Source organism: Haliotis rubra, unplaced genomic scaffold, assembly GCF_003918875.1.
Source record: "Haliotis rubra isolate DU_JTF1 unplaced genomic scaffold, ASM391887v1 Scf87, whole genome shotgun sequence".
Lineage (NCBI taxonomy): Eukaryota > Metazoa > Mollusca > Gastropoda > Lepetellida > Haliotidae > Haliotis > Haliotis rubra.
Genome location: NW_025767601.1, coordinates 272,670 through 291,764, shown reverse-complemented (window position 1 = coordinate 291,764; position 19,095 = coordinate 272,670). Strand labels below are relative to the sequence as shown.

General features: G+C 44.6%; 1 protein-coding gene across 2 annotated transcripts in view; it reads right to left on the bottom strand.

Moving 5' to 3' along the window:
• Positions 1-4,014: 4,014 nt before the first annotated feature.
• LOC124263174 (protein MMS22-like) overlaps positions 4,015-19,095 on the bottom strand; it is a 28,355-nt gene continuing 13,274 nt past the window's right edge. For both annotated transcript variants that reach the window (XM_046697744.1, XM_046697745.1), the window contains exons 16-18: positions 18,677-18,732; positions 5,103-5,210; positions 4,015-4,123 (exon numbers count right to left, since the gene is read on the bottom strand). In XM_046697744.1, the coding sequence (XP_046553700.1) occupies positions 5,170-5,210; positions 18,677-18,732 (97 nt within the window). In that variant the 3' untranslated portion in view covers positions 4,015-4,123; positions 5,103-5,169. The remainder of the gene's footprint in view (positions 4,124-5,102; positions 5,211-18,676; positions 18,733-19,095) is intronic.

The window sequence follows — 19,095 nt, the reverse complement described above, 5'->3', positions numbered from 1 at the left end:
ATTTGCTAAGGACTACACATTTGACTAAAGACTATTTGGATTCTTAGTGGATGTTGATTGATCATTAACCCAGAATCTGCATGTACAACCTTGGTGTTGATCCTCCCTGAGTCGATGTGGCACAGCTACATCCGAGTTGGTGTCGGGCTGCAACACACTCCTGGAAAAATGTTTGTAACAAATGCAACAATACTCAAACTGATCTCTCATTTAGTCAATATCCTGAAATTATCTATACATAACTTGCTGATGATCATGTATTGAGAGTTAAGAGTAAAGCAGATGTTACCTGAACTTGCTGACCATCATGTGAAGAGAGTTGAGGACAAATCTGAGCTCCCCATCTCGGCAAACCCTGAACACCAGACTCAGATCTTCTCCTGAAGATGAAATATTGATAATTATCGTGCCTCACATATAAATGTCGTTTTCTGATTGGCTGAGCGCGCTCTTCTGTTATTTTCAATGTACCCCGCTTACAAGCGAGTAACATTTTCTATGTACCCCGCTGGGAAAGCCGAACTCATTTGGTACTTCGTAGTAGTAATTCTTTATCTCGAATAACATTGAATCAAGTATGATGTACGGAAATTACCAATATTTTGCGAATGCAAATCAATGGAAGGGAGATAACTCTAAATTTGTTTTTCTGGTCGTCTGGTACTCCATGCTATGATCCGATAACTGTGCTTCAAACAGTTCAAAATTACCATTCAGGTATTTGGTAAGATAAATACGTTGTTCACTAGTCCCTCGGGGCCCATGAGTTGATGTACCTCGATGTTTCTTTATGTTCCCCTCTCCCTTCAGGCTCAGGGAACATAAACAAACATCGAGGGTACATCAGCCCATAGGCCCCTCGAGACCAGAGAACAACTTATATTAACCAGACATCCAACTTTTCACCAAGAAGCAGGACAATTAACCAAAATATTGGTTAATATTCGGTCAGTCTAACATAAACATGTTCTGTCAGCAGATCTGCCTCACAGCAGTGCACTCTCAATGTCGTGAACATACCCAGTAATCTGTGCTCTGAAGCTGTAAGTGAGGTGCTGACCTCAAAGACGTCCTGCAAGCCCTCCAGGTACAAACTGACCATCCGCCACAGAGCATGGCGACACTGTGGGTCGAGCCCAGGGTCTGAGAACTCCCTGAAACCCGACACACAAATATAAGAAGATTTACAGGATTTGGTGCAAAGTTCTCATATATATTTTGAATTAAATAAACTGTTCTGCATTGCATCATCACAAAGTCTAAAAGAGTTCGATAATGTTATCCTGTTGACATGGAGCAGTTTGTCAGGGTGTGAGTGATGGGCTGTTGGTTTACACTGTAACATTAACTTTCCCAAACTTGATCTAACACAATAAATATGACAGAACCTTTTCCACAGGCAACAGTAAGTTTTGTTTATTTTTGTTAATAACAGTTGAGGGCATCCTGAACCATTGGTGGCACCTATCAAATAGCACTAAAAAGCAAGTCTACTGTGACAGAAGAGATTGTTGCAAATACAGTGACTGTTAGCAGCAGCAAATGATTGAAGCACTGGTAAAATAAGTGCTGCAGCAAATGATTGAAGTGTTAGTAAATTAAGTGCTGTTAAATGAGTTATTGTCCCCCGCAGCAACGCGGAACGGGGGACTATGTATTCAGCGTCCCGATTCTTGTTAACGCGATATCTCATGAACTGTTGCACCCAATGTCTTCAAATTTGGTAACAGCCTACATTGGGGGATTATGCAGACACCAGTCGATTTGGGTGACCTTGACCTTATTTTCAAGGTCACCACGACACTTTGACCACTTTTCAAACTCTTGTTAACGCGATATCTCATGAACTGTTACACCCAATGTCTTCAAATTTGGTGACAGCCTACATTGGGGGATTATGCAGACACCAGTCGATTTGGGTGACCTTAACCTTATTTTCAAGGTCACCACGACACTTTGACCACTTTTCAAACTCTTGTTAACGCGATATCTCATGAAATGTTGTACCCAATGTCTTCAAATTTGGTGACAGCCTACATTGGGTGATTACGCAGACACCAGTCGATTTGGGTGACCTTGACCTTATTTTCAAGGTCACCACGACACTTTGACCACTTTTCAAACTGTTGTTAACGTGATATCTCATGCACTGTTGTACCCAGTGTCTTCAAATTTGGTGACAGCCTACATTAGGGGATTACGCAGACACCACTGTATTTAGGTGACCTTGACCTTATTTTCAAGGTCACCACGACACTTTGAACACTTTATAAACTCTTCTTAACACGGCATCTCATCGACTGTTGTACCCAATGTCTTCAAATTTGGTGACAGCCTACATTGGGGGATTACGCAGACACCAGTTGATTTTGGGTGACCTTGACCTTATTTTCAAGGTCACCACGAAACTTTTCACACTTTCAACTCTTGTTAACGCGATATCTCATGGACTGTTGTACCCAATGTCATCAAATTTGGTGACAGTTTACATTGGGGTATTACACAGACACCAGTTTATTTGGGTGACCTTGACCTTATTTTCAAGGTCACCATGATACTTTGACCGCTTTTTAAAGGCGATATCTCATAAAACATTGCACCCAATGTTTTCAAGTATGTTGACAGCCTACATTGGGTGATTATGCAGACACCAGTCATTTCAGGCATCTTGTATGTGACCCAAAAATAAAAAGTAGTAAATATAGATATTCCATTCTTTAGCGACGGGGGACATTGCCACATCAGTGGCAAACACTTGTTTATAACTTAATGTTACATCAGCATAGTTTCAGCAGTACAGCGATGCTGTTAGGAAAACTTGACAAACAACACTTGATATTATGTTTCGCACAGATTATTTCATCAGCATCCCTATATAGCTGACCTGTCATTGCTAAAAATGAATGAATCAAGAACACAGAAATTCAACCCACCGGCAAACTGAGTTGAAGGATGGCGACAGTTTTTCTGCCACAAATGCCATGTCTGTGTTTCTCTCCCCACAGATCTGACACAGTGCCAGTCCGCCCATCCATGTGATGATGCGGCGGTTTGGGGACGTGTTGCTGGGGTCCAACATACTGTAGAAGTCACACAGCTTCTTGCCCTGACAGATACAACATAACAGTATTAAAGTGCATGGCTATACACATTGCTCAATATAATAAAATAATGGCTATTTATAAAGCGCCTGTTTCCCTGCACGTGTGCATGCTCAAAGCACTGACTCATTATTATCCCCGGATAACCCAAGCTGTCTGTGAGCCGCTCGAAGGTTAACAATCACATGACTTATCCCACTGGGTACATATTCACTACTGGGTGAATAGAGGCAATTTTGGACAAACTCACTTGCCTAAGGTGAGACCACATGTATCACATGTGCTTCGTTGTTGGGCAGGACTGAAGTCCTAGAAACTCTCAGGAGTCAAGTTGCCAAACACAGTCACTCATCCAGGGACTGTCCGCGACCAGCTTGACTTCAACTGATTTGTGACCTGGGCTGTATGCACAGGACCGCACAGGACCACACAGGACCACACAGGACCATATTAGTAATAAGCAATCAAATAATAGGCCCATGGCACAAGGACTCACTTAGATATGTACTCAACAGTAAGAAGATCAACAAAGTTGCTGTAGTGTTGGTATGCAAACAGTTCCTGGTTTCCACAGCCAATTGGGCATTTTGAGAGAATAAACTTTCTGGTCAAAACAAAAAAGTTGAATCCCTACCCAAATATCTAAATTTTGCTAAAATCAGAACATTTGTGTTGAATCACAGCACTAACTAAACATCAATTAGTGATGGCAGTGTCAGCCATATTGAATATCAGATTGTGTCATGATTGTGGGAACATGCATGTGAAGGTTCAACTTCACTGTTCCAACAGTGTCTAAGGAGATATTCATGACAGAAGACATCAGATAGACAATACTGACTTGACTTTCCGTCAGATGAGGTAAAAATATTAAAACGAGACAATGGCTACAATCTGCAGGAGTTACCATGTCCTCCAGTTCTGTGACACTGGCCAGGGTGAGGAAGAGGCAGGTGAAGTTGTACAGACCCATCTCCGACAGCTCCTGCATCCGCCGCCGCTGGTGGAACTTGGAGCAGAATCTTAGAGAAAGAATTTAACTCAGTGTGAGTTGGCTTTTACACTCGTTTATAACAGCATATCCACAAAGAGGACACCAAGAATGAGCATGAACTTTGATCTTGCCAGTGTTTTAACCACTAGATTATCCACAGCCTTGTTAACCAAGAGAAATAATGACTATCTTAAGATATGATCAATGCAGAAACAGCAAGATTCTGAAGCTTCTATCCCACAATGTTGAATGTTGTTACATGTGTTATCAGACAGTGGCAGTGAAAGACATTTTATCATGCACAAACTTGGCAACTTTGTATGCTTGTATGTTGCTTAATGTTCCCCTCAACAAAGCTGTGGCTATATAATGTCAGTTTATGAAGAATCTTGTCTGGACCAGGTGTCCAGTGATGAAAACATGAGCAGTGACGGCAGTTGGGATATATATAATGACATGGATCAACACCAGTGATCCTGTAAAACCCAGGATTCCCTAACTTATGCCATTAAGGAAAAGATTGGTGCTCTTGCTGATGAACAGCAGTCTGGAAAATATAAGAATGTCTTTTGATCATCTTCTATACAGACTGGTAAAGGGTAAACTACTCAGAGAGAGGAACTGTGACATTTTCTGTGTATAATCTGGCATAAAGGCGTGTGTGTGTGTGTGTGTGTGTGTGTGTGTGTGTGCGTGCGAGAGATGAGATTTTATGGAGAAGCATGTAAAATGTGACACCACCACCACCCCAATTTATGTACAAAGTAAGTCAACCCCCATCCCCCACCTCCTCTCTCTGCATGTCATGTACAAAATCAATGACATCCCCAACATGTGTACAAAACTGATGACCCCCTACCTTCCCCGGAGCAAAATGGGGTGCTCCCCCACCCCAACCCCTAAACTCATCATCAACCCACCAAAACCACTCCCCACCCCTATCCCCAAGCCATAAATTATGAACGGTCCCTAACGTCTGCCTATCTGAACTAAGAACCTCCAGTTACCTCCCCTTCATCTGTCGCCATTCCTGCACTGCTCCTGACTTCATGAGGCGGGAGATCTGAGTGGCCGTCAAAGACAGGAACAGATGGAAGCTGCTCTCTTTCTCCAGGCTACGAACATGAACCTCAAACTGTACACCAACATGTTTTATATGTTCTACTCACATACCCCTAAGTTAAAGTGGCCAAAAAGTCAAAACAGTTTCAAATTTATTCCATTTGTAACATTGAATAAAAGAAAACGAGATGGTGCTAATTTGCCTGTGTTGTGAGCACTTATTGGTCATAAAAATGAAATTTTTAGAGTAAAATTAATATTTTTATACTTATCCTGACTCATGCTTATTGCTTGTCTTCTTCTTCTTGCGAACCTAGTGGAACACTTGTATCTCCCAATTGAAGTTCCCTTCAATAAAAAATCACTCATTAGTACCCACCACGAGTTACCTCCCTTCCACAAGCTCGGGAACGAGGGCGCCACCTCCACCCATGTGCCTCACTCTCTCCTCATATACTGAGCCCAACATTTGAATTTTCAGGGAAATCCAAAGTGTTAAGTGGGGAGGACGGGAGGGCTTACCTCATGAGTCAGGATAAGTATAAAAATATTAATTTTACTCTAAAAATTTCATATTTTTCCTTATCCTGACTCATGCTTATTGCTTGTAGAATCCTACGGATAGGAGGTGGGATTATATATACTTTGGATTTTACTAATTAGTGATTTGAACTGAGATGATTGTAATAACCCTATGGGAACTTCATAAAGGCACTGAACTGAAGAATTCCTGCTGTAACTTATCAGCTGCCATATAAAGGTTATTACAATTTACTTATTATGATAAAAGTATATATAATATTAATACAATGCTTAAGACTAATAGACTTAAGCTTGTTAATATGATAGCATAAACTCCTTAGAGTTTGTTAGCTAAAATACTTTTATGATATAAACATAGTACTGAGCTTAAGATATGATTAAACTTAAGCTAAATATATAATAGCAAAAACTCCTTAGAGTTTATCAGCTAATATACTTTTTTATGAAGTAAACATAGTACTAAGCTTAAGATATGAATAAACTGAAGCTATATATATAATAGCAAAACTTCGTAGAGTTTGTTAGCTAATATATTTTATAATGTAACCATAATGCTTAAGATATGATGAAACTTAAGCTAAATATATAATAGCAAAAAACTCTTTAGAGTTTGTTAGCTAATATACTTATATGATATAAACATAGTACTGAGCTTAAGATATGAATAAACTTAAGCTACATATATAATAGCAAAAACTCCGTAGAGTTTGTTAGCTAATATATTTTTATGATATGAGTATAGTACTGTGTTTAATATATAATGAACTTAAGCTACATATATAATAGCAAAAACTCTGTAGAGTTTGTTAGCTAATACATTTATAATGTAACCATAGTACTGAGCTTAAGATATGATTAACTTAAGCTAAATATATAATAACAAACTCCGTAGAGTTGTTAGCTTATATATTGTATGATATAATAACCATAGTACTGAGCTTAAGATAATAAAAGAACTTAAGCAAAATATATATAGCATGTAGCTATTTAGTACTGTTATAAGATAAGTAAAAATCTGTAAGATTGACTTATCTTCTCCGAGGAACTGTCAACTGTTGTGCGAGGACCATGGGACCGAATTGGTGGATACCTGAGACGTCCTCGGTGGTGATATCTCTCAGATAGTGGTTGGCAAACACCATATCGGATCTCCAGAAATAACCCTCCATTATTTCAATAGCATTTGTGTAGAGCAATGTAGATGTTAGCGCGCTCTAATATCATGAGGATTAGAAGCTCATGGAGGGTCGATCCTGCAGTCTTGTAGGCACGTAGTATGACAGTTCTGATCCAAAAGGAGATAGTAGTACGTGAGACTTCCGTCTGCGTAGCTTGATAGAGGAAATAAATCTCTTGCATTTTTCCCTCCTGTTTGGCTCGGTGGAGATATATTTTCAGTGCTCTTACTGGCCATCGTGATAGATTCATCGTATCATGGGGTCCAAGTATATCATCAAAGCGTGTTCATAAACCTCACTTGTGAGGTGTTGGAGCACTATATTCAGATCCCAAGTTGGAGCGTGAAACTTCCGTTTGAATCCTCCAATCGGAAAGCTCGTAGCAAGGCGAGTAACTGGGTTAGGTTAACTTGACGCTCGTTCTCAGTTATGATAGAGCTATTGCTGCAAGATAGGTGGACAAGTTGAGCCTTATAAAATCTTAGTCTGACGTAGATAACATAAGTAGTCCGCCACTTGAGGATGAGTAGCATATCTAGCTGTAAATCCTTCCTTTGCAGCATAATTGACAAACTGTGCCATTTGTCATCGTATAAGTTGCCAGTTGAGTTACGCAGGGCAAGCTAGACTGCTTTGCCGCTCTGGCTGAATAACTTGTTATTCAGACACGCCTTGATACAATCCAAACGTGAAGTTGGAATATATCTGGCTTTCCGTGCTCTTGTTTGGTGTGCGGATGTATTAACAGATTCGAGCACTCTGTAAGATGTAGTATTGGTTGTCCGATTTCTTGAATAAGAGTTGGAAACCACGTTCTCGCTGGTCAGTAGGCCGTGACCAAATTCAGATGGAGGCTCTGCTTTTGACTGATTTTGAGTAAACTTGTGAGATTAACGCTGGTGGCGAAAAGCTGCACGCTGAGTCCTTCCCACGATATGCTTAGTGCCTGTGTTGCCAATGCTAGTGGGTCTGGAACTGGCGATACGAATGTTGTCAGTTGTTTGTTGAATCGAGTGGTAAATAGGTCTATTAGTGTAGTTCCTATTTCCTTGATAATTTGAGTGAATATCTCTGTATGGAGCATTCATTCTGTCGGCGATGGTATGTGTGGCCGAGAGAGAGCGTCTGCTATCACATTCTTTGCTCCTGGAATGTGATATGCTCTGACATGTATGTTGAGATTGTCGATTAAATCGAACAATTGAAAACAGAGTCGATATGTTCGGGGACCTGGTTGAGCTTAGTTTGTTCACATAAAACGCCACTGTCGAATTGACTGTGTGAATCATCCACTGGGTATACTGTAGTAAGTTGCTCCAGTGCATTAAGCGCTTATTACTGCTTGCATCTCTAGCAGATTTATGTGTAATTTGTTCTCTTGATTGCTCATAGCCCTGATGCCGTCCTGTTGGCAAGATGGGCTCCCCAACCTTATAGTGACACATCTACGTAGAGAAGTGTTATCGATTCCAGCTCTATTAACGAGACGCCTATTCAAACATTGATCTCTTGGTCCACCATAGTAGATGAGGTTTGACCTGAACCGGTGAATTGAACGGTAGAGATTCGTCTAGATGCGAATTGATGATGACTTGTAACGGATGTAATTGTAGTCTGCCTCTGCCTGTCATGTCTTGAGCTGAGCTGAAGTGCGTAACCCCAACAGACTCTGTCACTGTCGTAGTGGTAGCGGAGATAGTAAGGCTTGTGGAAATGACTGTTGGATCTTGATCCATGGTTCTCCGGTACAATTATACGATTCTGCGCCGTTACAAATCAAAAACCTAGAATTAGCAGATCTTGCGAAGGTTCTAGGTCCAACTTAGTAGGTTTACTAACCATCTAGTTGTGTTAGTAGCTTGATGATGAATTCAACTGTAGTCTGAGACGCTATGGATTTGGATCCATTTGTATCCCGTCGTCGAGGTAAATTCGCCATGGCGTTTTGACGATGTAGGTGCACAACCAGGGTGACTGCCATCGTTGAACTTTTATGTAAAAATCGCCTGACTGCCGTGCCTCGCCCTTACTTGACAGGGGAGGTCTCTAACTCAAGAAGGCAGCCCAATCATGAAGGTTCAGATTAGCTGGACTGTAAGGAGGCTTGCTCGCTCACTGATATATTGTTGTCACTTGCAACCTATGTGTTGAACTGTGAACTATGATCGACCTCTCATGCGAGGGCGCTTGTCCATCTCGGTCCAATCAGAACAAGGCATTTTGATTCTGTAGAGTACCCGCCTGTGATGTCACCGTGTAGCAGGAAAAGGAACCTTGTATAATATAGTGCCGCCGCTGATATTAGAACAATCGCCGGTCTTCACCGTAGCTTCCCGGTTACCCGAGTGACCACGTGTTTCGAGGGTTGATGGTAAACGCTACGAAACCTCCGCCAAATACCTCGGCTTCTGTAATATTAATGCTGGGTAGGTTATTTTCCAGGCTGTCGTGAAAGTAACTTCAGTCTTGAAGATAATTCGACTTCCTTATATAAGGTTCAATAAACCTTGCAAGTTGTCAGCTTGTAGACTGTTAAAGCTGAACTTGTTGTACATATTTCTTCTCAGGAAATCATTGACGATTATGAGTTTTACTCGTTGTAACAAGGCTGCTGTTCAATTTCGCTATTGAATTGTCTGCAGATCTGCGCGTAATGGTCACGCATGTAGATAATCGTATCGTAGTAGGTAGTCGGCTTGAAGATCCTTAATTAGGCTCTTCATCTGTTGATAAATTAATACAGCGACGCTCTGTGTTGTAAATAGCCTGTGCAATTGTCTTCGCGCAGAGGCTTGTAGACGCATATGGCTTACAGTTGATAGACAACTCATGCGATGTCTTGAACGGACTGACGAAGTGGCTATATATGACGAAAGGGCTAGTATATGGAGACCTTGAGGAGACTTCCTCGGCTAACGCTGGGATTTCGCTAAGATCTCGGCAACGCTTCTAGATCTTCTGGGTGAAGTAGACTTGAGCCACTTAGCCTTCGCGACCTTCGCGAAAGTATCGAAGTCAGAGTCCGATCAATATATGAGCTTTGCTTCGCTTAATCCACCTCTGTGTTCTACAGGGTGTGGGCTCGGCTAAGCCTTCCTTCTCCGCCGCTGATGTCCCTCTCAACTGGTGAGGCTCTAGCTCTTCGCTGAGGCGCCTGGGACTTCCTTAGCCAAGTGTCTAGAGTCCGATCAATATATGAGCTTTGCTTCACCTAATCCACCTCTGTGTTCTACAGGGTGTGGGCTCGGCCGAAGCTCTCTTCCAACAACTCTATATATGAGCTTGCTTCGCCTCGCAACTCCACCTCTGTGTTCTACAGGGTGTGGGGGTGTGGGCTCGCTGCCCCCAACTCTCAATATATGAGCTTTGCTTCGCGAATCCACCTCTGTGTTCTACAGGGTGTGGGCTCGGCGCAACTCAATATGCGCTCTTCGCGAACCACCTCTGTGTTCTACAGGGTGGGCTCGGCTGCTTCGCTTGCTTCAAATCCACCTCTGTGTTCTACAGGGTGTAGGCTCGGCTAAGCCCTTCTCCGCTGATGTCCCTCGCAACTAGTGAGGCTCTAGCTCCTTCGCTGAGGCGCCTGGGACTTCCTTAGCGAAGTGTTCGCTACGGGCTGGGTTGCCCTTCGCTGGGCGCCTGCCTGTGGGCTCAAAGGCCCTACGCTGAAGCTGGCAAGGCGGGCTCTAAGGCCCTGTATGACTTAGTATGGGGTGGGCTCTGAGGCCTCGTGGCTCTGAGGCCTCTGTGTCCGTGAACGGTCTTCCATCAGCCTCATGATTTGGTTGACCAGGTCGCCTGGGATGGTCTGCGCTGGCGCTGAGGGTGTCCTCTCTGTGATAGTGACGAGACCCTCAGTTATAATCTCCGGCGCCAGCGTGAGGGCATCTCTGATTGCATGTTGATCTGCGCTGAAGTGACGGTAGCCGATACTGGTCACTTCTTATGACATACATCTGGAATGATAATCGAAATGTCATCATCATATAAACATAATTCTGAATATCAGAAGCAAAGTTTTTTAGTAGCCTTCGTGGATTTCCCTTTGACGAGGCTGTAGACCTGGGGGTTCGGAGCGCACGCTGAGACGACGCGGGAAGCTCTTCTAGTTTTAGACTGTGATGAAGGAACGCCCTGGGAAGCAGGTCGCTTCTAGGATATAGCGGATCAAGGCCCCACGCTTATCCCCGGGTAACTCAGGATATATCTGACTCGATCTATTAGCCATGACTGAAGATTGTTTCCGAGATTTATCTGCCTTCCGCCTCAAAACGGAACATAAATATTTATCAAAGGCAGAAATTGGTAAATTAATACATAATTTACAACGAGAAACAATAGAACATGGAGTAATGCAACTAGGGCATTTTAAATGTGGATCGGTAGCAGAGTAACGTAATTTACAAACAGTGCAGATTTTATTAACGCAAACTGTTGAGTAAACACGGCTAACCGCGGAATCAAGCAGCAGAAACACGCTAATAATTATCAATGCATGTTGAATAATGATACTAGTTACACCTCTATAGATGAATATAAGAGGTAACAAACTAAATATAAATAAAGGATATAGTGTGCAGGGAGACACAGGTGCTCTCACGCCTTGCTCACTGGGCTAAGAAGGAGAGAGTGAGGCACATGGGTTCGGGTGGCTACTCTCGCTCCCCGCTTGTGGAAGGGAGGTAACCTCGTGGTGGGTACTAATGAGTGATTTTTATTGAAGGAACTTCAATTGGGAGATACAAGTGTTCCACTAGGTTCGCAAGAAGAAGAAGACAAGCAATAAGCATGAGTCAGGATAAGGAAAAATTCTCATCTTGGAGCCAACGTTGTAATCTGAGTAGTGGTGAGGTCGGTGGGCATCAATCCCGTGAGATAAGTATATAAATATACAATTTATATTAAAATTTCCAAATTTTAAACTTATCCTATCTCACGACTTGCACTTATCCCACGGTTGGACGGGCCGGGCCGCAGATTACCCTTCTGTCTGGACAGTGCAAACAGCTGGTCTTGGAGCTGTGTGGACTGATGACAACCATAGATAGCGATGTACAAGGGGAGGCCTGTTTACGCATGCACACAACTCCTATGCTTGTAGTGGGTTCTCCGAACCCATTGGCTTACTAAGCACTAGCGACTCCCAGGAGATGGGTGTTCCCGAGCGATGTGGCGTTATCGCCGCAACCTTGTACAAGACAAGGCCGCAAACTCGGCATGTAAGCCTCATACCGCCACGATTTACAAGGTACCCCTGTAATTAAAGTCTGCAACTAGAACTGGGCCAGGCCCTGCTTCAAAAGGGCCCCCAGACACTGACCGAGGCGGGTGAAAGAGAAACACATCTCGGCATCTCCAAGGTTTAACGTTCAGTTCCGGCAGCATCAAATTGACCCTCTCACTCCTTTGCCTAAGCTTAGTCAAAGGATGTGCCCTGCAACTTTGGAGTCAGAACGCAATGAAATCCACTGGAATTGAGTGTCACACTTCACTGACGTGAAGTTGCTCCGCCATGAGTAGAGGTCAGTAAGCATGAATGTCGAACACCTCTGCATCGGGCCATACTGATTTGCCCTCAGAGTCCGTAGGGCCACGCTTAGGTGGCCGTATTCCGATGCCTTGGTATGGAGGCCAAGTGAAGTAGTTCTTAAACCCATATAATGAAAACAAAAGGTTGAGATCCAGTTCACCTTTTATTCAGTATATACAAGGAAGTAGTAACACGAATCGCGGAACCGTCCCTCATCTGCGTTGTTGGGCCGATGTAAGCTGCTGAGCCAGTACAAGAGGTCCGAACTGGTGTAGTCCCTGGACATCCGTGACAGACAGGTCTCGCAGGTAATGTGAAGTGAAGACTGTATCAGAGCGCCAGGAGCAACCTTCCATGATAGCAGTCAAGGAGCAGTTGCTATGGAGGGCCATCATGGAGGTTAGTACCGCGAAGTCTCATGAGGATTGGAAGCGGCTGGAGGAGGCAACCCTGCAAAGGTGTAGGCTCGCTTGGGATCGTGGCACACATCCAGAAGGCCAATGTGGTCGGGGAAACCTCAGTTCTTGAAGTGTTCGACAAGGGTATGAAGAGGCGCCTCCGTAGCCGTCGAACAATATTGGAGGCAGCAAGGTAAACGTGTAAAGCCCTAACAGGCCAGAGTGTCAAATCTTCCTTATCATCAGGCCCAAGAATGGTGGACAACAGTGGAATGGTAAAACATCCGGTCTGGTTGCCCTGGCAGTTGGTTTTTCGCAATGAAGTTCCAGCGGAGACCCAGGAAAGCATTGCCATGCTTCTTCCGCTCGAACCGCTTCGAATGACATCAAGCATGCAGTTCAGATATACGAGCAGCCGTAGCAAAAGCTACCAGGAAGAATGTCTTGAATGTCACTTGTTGAAGTCCTTGTCTTCTAAAGGTTCATAATCTGTAGAAATCATATGGCCCGAAGGATCGAAGGACAGATCCCAGGCCGGAGGTCTGAACTTTCTGGACTGGTCAGAGAGTCTATAGGAGCGTAGTAGACTCTGCAACTCGGGAACAGTGGAAATCTCGTGCCAATGGTGGTAGCCAAAACCGAGTTGATGGCGGCTAAGTAGGTAGCTAACGTAGTACCCTTGAGTTTCTTAGTAGTGCGGAGTTGCTGGAGAAACTCAGCAACGACCTGAGCCGAGGTGGAAGTGGGAGATGCAATTCCCCTAACCTTGCAATAGTCTTCAAACTTCTTCCACTTGTTGTCGTACAAGGAACAGGTCAAAGTACAATGCGCTGAAGTGATAGCTGTAGCTATGAGACCTCTGAAGATGCGCCAAACGTGTAGATTGAGGGTCTGAGGTGACCCGTGGCGCAGTTCCGAGTGAGGGTGAAGAAGTCCCGGTTGGGAAGCAGTACTGGGTTTGGCTCTGCCAGGCTTCTTAGGTTGACGAACCAACTTCTTGCTGGCCAGAAGGGTGCGACCAAAAGCAATAGTATGTTGCTGGTGGCCAATAGTTTCTGTATTACTTTTGGTAGCAGAGCTGGAGGGGGGAACGCGTAGGCATTGAGACCCTCCCATGATATTGCCAACGTCCGAGGTCCCATGCCAAGGAGTCTGGGATTGGTGATACTTAACTTTGGAAGTTGGTTGTTGAACCTTGTGGCTAACAGATCTATTTGAGGCCGTGATAACGGTAGATCATCGACTGAAAGATCTGGGGCAGTAACTTCCACTCTGGCCGGGACGGTAGGTTGGATCGACAAGGCATCGGCGATCACATTTTTACCCCGGAATGTGTCTGGCTCTGGTTACGATGTTGAGTGAGTCAATGAGATTGAAGAACCTGATCGCCCATTGTAGCAGATTCGCCGAGCCTGTCGAGCCTAGATGATTTATATACCAAACCACTGTCGAATTGTCTGATTGGATCAACAGACTGGTTGATTGAAGCTCTGTTGCCCAATGTGAGATGGCTTGAATTACCACCTTGAATTCCAGCTCGTTTATATGAAGTACCCGTTCGTCGGATGACCACAGCCCGGCCACTTGGTGGTCGAGGAAGTGAGCTCCCAACCCATGAGGGATGCATCGGCGAATAGGTGATGAATCGGGTGCAAAGGGCATCATAGAGACTCCGGTGCAAACATCCGTTCGTCAAGCCACCATTGAAGGACAGGACGGCGGTTCTGGAAGGCAAATTAGTTCCTTGGGGTTGTCGGCCTGAAGGTACGGGCGTAGAAATCACTGTATCGGCCGGAGTTGGAGCTGGCCTCTGTACGTTAAGACTTGAGCTGACGTCAGAAGGCCCAGTAGCTCCTGCCACTGTCGTAAGGTTCTTGCCTGAGACAGTGCTGGAGGAATGCATTGCTGAATCTTTATCCACCTGTCGTGAGGTACGAACATCATCCCCTGACGAGTGTCGAACAGTGCTCCGATGAATTGGAGTTTCTGAGTCGGTATTAGTTCGATTCGCGATTTTCAACAGCCACCTAAATGGCTGAGCAGCATGGTGGTGAACTGCAGCTGGCCCGAAACAATCTGATCGGATCCTGTTGAGCCCGGATGCAATCGTCTATGTAGCTTTCGAAGGTGATCCCTTGAAAGTGGAGGAAGCTCGTTATGGGCTTGGAAATTACCGATGGTAAAAAGCCGCGGGCCGTGGAAATTCCAAATGGTAGGACTTTTCATTGGTAGTGATTCCGCTGAACGAAGCATAGGTACCTTTGGGTGTTCTGGATGTATCGAGCGTGAAGATAAGCATCCTGAAGATCTAGGCTGATGAGGAAGTCTCCCTTCTTCAGGATGAATGCGTAAAAGGTTGATCGACACCATCCTGAAGCGAGGTGGTGAAAGCAGGAATCGGGCATTGAACAACTTCATATTGAAGATGACCCGGGAGTTTGTTGGAATTTTTCTTTGAACCAAGAAGTATGGGTGAGTAGAATCCTGGAGTGACGGGGCAATGGACTTAGGGGCTCTATGTGCACTTTGTGTAATAAGCGTACCCTATTGTGGATTGCAGAGTCTGAAGCTGGTCCACAGGATATGAGCGATGAGCGGATGCGGCGTCAGAGGTGGGCTGCCAATAACGGGTAGCTGACAGCCGTGAAGTAGCAGGTTGGTGGCGATCTGGATCTTTGAGGATGGTCCAATTCGGAGGCGAAGATCTGCAATCTCCCGCCTACGGAGTTTTGTAAATCGGAGCGACTGGGGGCGGGAGGTCCCAATCGTGGATTGTCTCAAGCCGTCACTGCTCCCGGCTGGTCCCTGGGCCAGAGTTGGTCCTGGGGCGGCGGAGGAACCACCACAGCCAGATCTGTTTCCTCTGCCCGCGGCCTTGGAGTGGATGCGCCCACGAAAAGATTGCGTAAATCAGGATTGGTAGGGGTGAACTGTTTCAGCGTGTTCGACGATGTTTTAATGAGTCCTGGAGCTGTGACTTCTGTATCTTTAACAGTTCAATCGAGACTTGAAAGTGGGTTTCTTTATCAACTTTATTAGATACTTTTGGATGCTACCATTGAAGAGGAGTCAGTAAACCAAGGCTGGAGAAACAGTTCTGTTTTAAATCGCTCCTCCCATGAAGAGATGTTAAGGGGTCCACGTCGTGAACAGCAAGAGTGTAGCTCAAGAAATGAGACAACTGATCCAGGATAATTTGGAACTGGTCCAGAGCTAAAGTCATGCATCCTCGGATGTAAGTGTCTTGATCAGAGTAAGTATGCTCCAGAGCAGTGTTAACTGGCGTCAACTGCTGCAATCACGCAACTAATAGATGGCAGCGTCTTTCTCACGGCTGAATCCATGTGAGCCAACTCTCGGTCCCTCAATAAGGTAGGGCTGAAGCAGCTTGTTTGCCACACAGGGTTCCAATATCCTCATCAACTGTTGGAGCCGTGGACATGAGGAGGTAGAAGGATTATATCTGGGAGCAGAGAATCCGTCCTTAATTCGTTTTCAGGCTCTTGAAACCATCATTTAGTGTACTGGATAATTTCAGAATACAAGGTCGAGGGGTGGTAGGGTGATGGTAGACCAATCCGGTTCCTAAGAGTATAAGAGTGATCCAGGTCATCTGCTGAAGTACTCAAGGGAAGTTGGAGCTTCTCAACAATCCAAAGGAGTACCTGAGGTGTCTCAACTGCTGCAAAGCTACCCCAGGGGTAGATAAGATAACTAAGAGTGAAAGGGAGATGCAGGCATGGCTATTTGGACTGGATCAATCTCAAGAGAGGTGGACCAGATGAAGAGCCAGGAGGTACGAAGCCAGATGGGCTGGAGTAGAAGGCTGTATTTGGTTCCAGGCTGAGGTTATGGCCCTGATCATCATATTTAGATCCGGAGTCGCTGTAGGAGTGGAATTGTTATCAGGTTCCCATGACTCAGCGATGATCCTAGAGTGAGTCGAAGGATTCTCAGAGCGTGTAGACGGAACATCTTAGGCCCATTAGTGGCATCAGAGCAATGATCACCTGAACGTCGGTCAGAGGGACTGTATCGAGATCTCGACGTGGTAAGTACCGAAGTAGGTTGGTAAGCCGGTGATCTGGATCTACTAGTATGGCTAGGTGATCCGGTATGATATGAAGAACTAGTCCGGGTCGCTGTAGTTCTAGTTGGTGATCTGGTTCTTATTGGAACTCTGGTTCGACCATCTGAATAGGATCGGCCATGAGCTGTGGATCTGTACTGTGATCCTGATTGGTCAATGGCTCTGTAAGGTGATCTAAATCGTATAGGTGACCTGGGTTGGTAAGATGATCTGGATTTGAAAAGGGTTCTAGATCGATTCGATGCACTAACTGGAACTGTGATCGTGATCTGGATCTATCATGTGATCTGGATCGAACAGGTGATCTGGTTTGCAGTTCTGGCTTGATTTGGTGATCTGGATTGGTTAGGTGATCTACTTTGATGTTGTGATCTGGATCTGTTCGGTGATCTGGATCGGTCTGGCAATCTGATCTGGATCGCTTAGGCATGTTGTGATCTGGATTCGGTTTGTGAGGTGACCGGTCAGTGTCGGATTCCGTTGTGATCTGATTCCTCTCGATTGTGATCTGGATCGATTAGGTGATCTGGATTGGTCCGGTGATCTGATTCGAAGTTGTGATCTGGATCCTTTCGGTGATCTGGATTGATCAGGTGATGTGGATCGTAGTTGTGCTCTGGATCGTGACTGTGATCTGGATTGATCAGGTGATGTGGATCGTAGTTGTGCTCTGGATCATGACTGTGATCTGGATCAATCCGGTGATCTTGATCGCACGGTGATCTAGATGATGGTGATGGTGTGATCTGGATGATCGTGTGAAGGGGTGATCTGGATTGTGAAGGTGATCTAGATCATTGTGGTGATCTAGAATGATGTGGTGATTTGGATCGGCGATTAGGTGACGAAACCTGAAGTGTTGATTCATGATGAACGTCCCCCGGCGACGCTGTTGTAGCCAGCCCCGTCCGGTTCAATGAACTGTGGGGAGACAGTTGGCTGGTTGAATGCGGTTGGCCAGGCTCCAAACAAACTGAGACAGTCGAGGGGATATGTACTGATGATCTGGATGATGATAGTGTCGATCTAAGGTCCTTGGTAGTGTAGCTGGGACAGGTAACTAAGAATTGGTCACAACCACCCTGGTATCTGTATGGAAGGAGGTGATTGATGCTAATAGGTGCCTAACGTCCTCAGATAAGTAAGAATCTGATGAAGTGTCCATAAAATACTCTTGAACCACAGACGTCGCTCTCTTGCGTGAAGGTACGATTTTCTGTCGCTGTAACTTGATACGCTTGGCGGGAGTGGGATCAGATTCTGTTGATTTCCTGTCCCTATCGGCGATTCTCCGGGAGCAAACACGAAGGTAGGCCTTAAAATCCTCATCTTTTAGTGAATTACACTTACCACATCGTTTGTTCCAGTTACATTGTCCAATACAGTCACTGCAAGACAAGTGAGGGTTGAGGGACGAATAATTGTCTTGCATTGAGCACAAACTTCCCTTTTCCTTGACTGATTATCAGTTTTCCCAATGATGTTAGGGTGAAATAATGTCCCTAATATACAGCACGTCCACACAGTCATGCGACAAGAAAGAGAATGATCATTCAAGGTAGTCATGTGGGCAATTAGTGGAGCATGCTGCAAGCTTTATTAGGAACTAGGAAGCTAATTAAGGAGAGCAGCATGGAGTGCACGGGCGAATGGACAAGGAGGTCTATGGAAAAAAGTTTACAGTCGTTCCACTAAAAGTCGAAGTAAGAGAGAGAGGTGTAAGTCGTGAGATAGGATAAGTTTAAAACTTTGATATTTAATACTCATCACTAGTCCCTACCTCTCCTCTCCCTGCACCATTTCTCACACTGAGTCAGCAATGTTTTGGAAGTTTTGCTGAAATTAGAAGGAGCATTGAGGCTTCCATGTTTTCTGACACGGCAGTACTCAAAATACAACCCATGGAGACATGACAACCGTATCCATGGTTTCACCAGCACAAACCAGACAAATTTTGTTTCCTTATAATTTACTTACATGTAATCATTTCCATTGAATGTTTTAGATTTTGAGTTGGTATTTGACCTGTTTACCTACTTGGTTCCAGCTTAATGAGTGTTAATTAAAACGAAAGGTGTATTTTATTGAAACTAATTTTGCTGTTAATGCTGCTTGTGGTGATTCCTAATTTGAAACTGTTTGTGTACTGCCCCCAGCATGCCATGTTGCAGCTAAACCCACAACAGCAACACATAGATA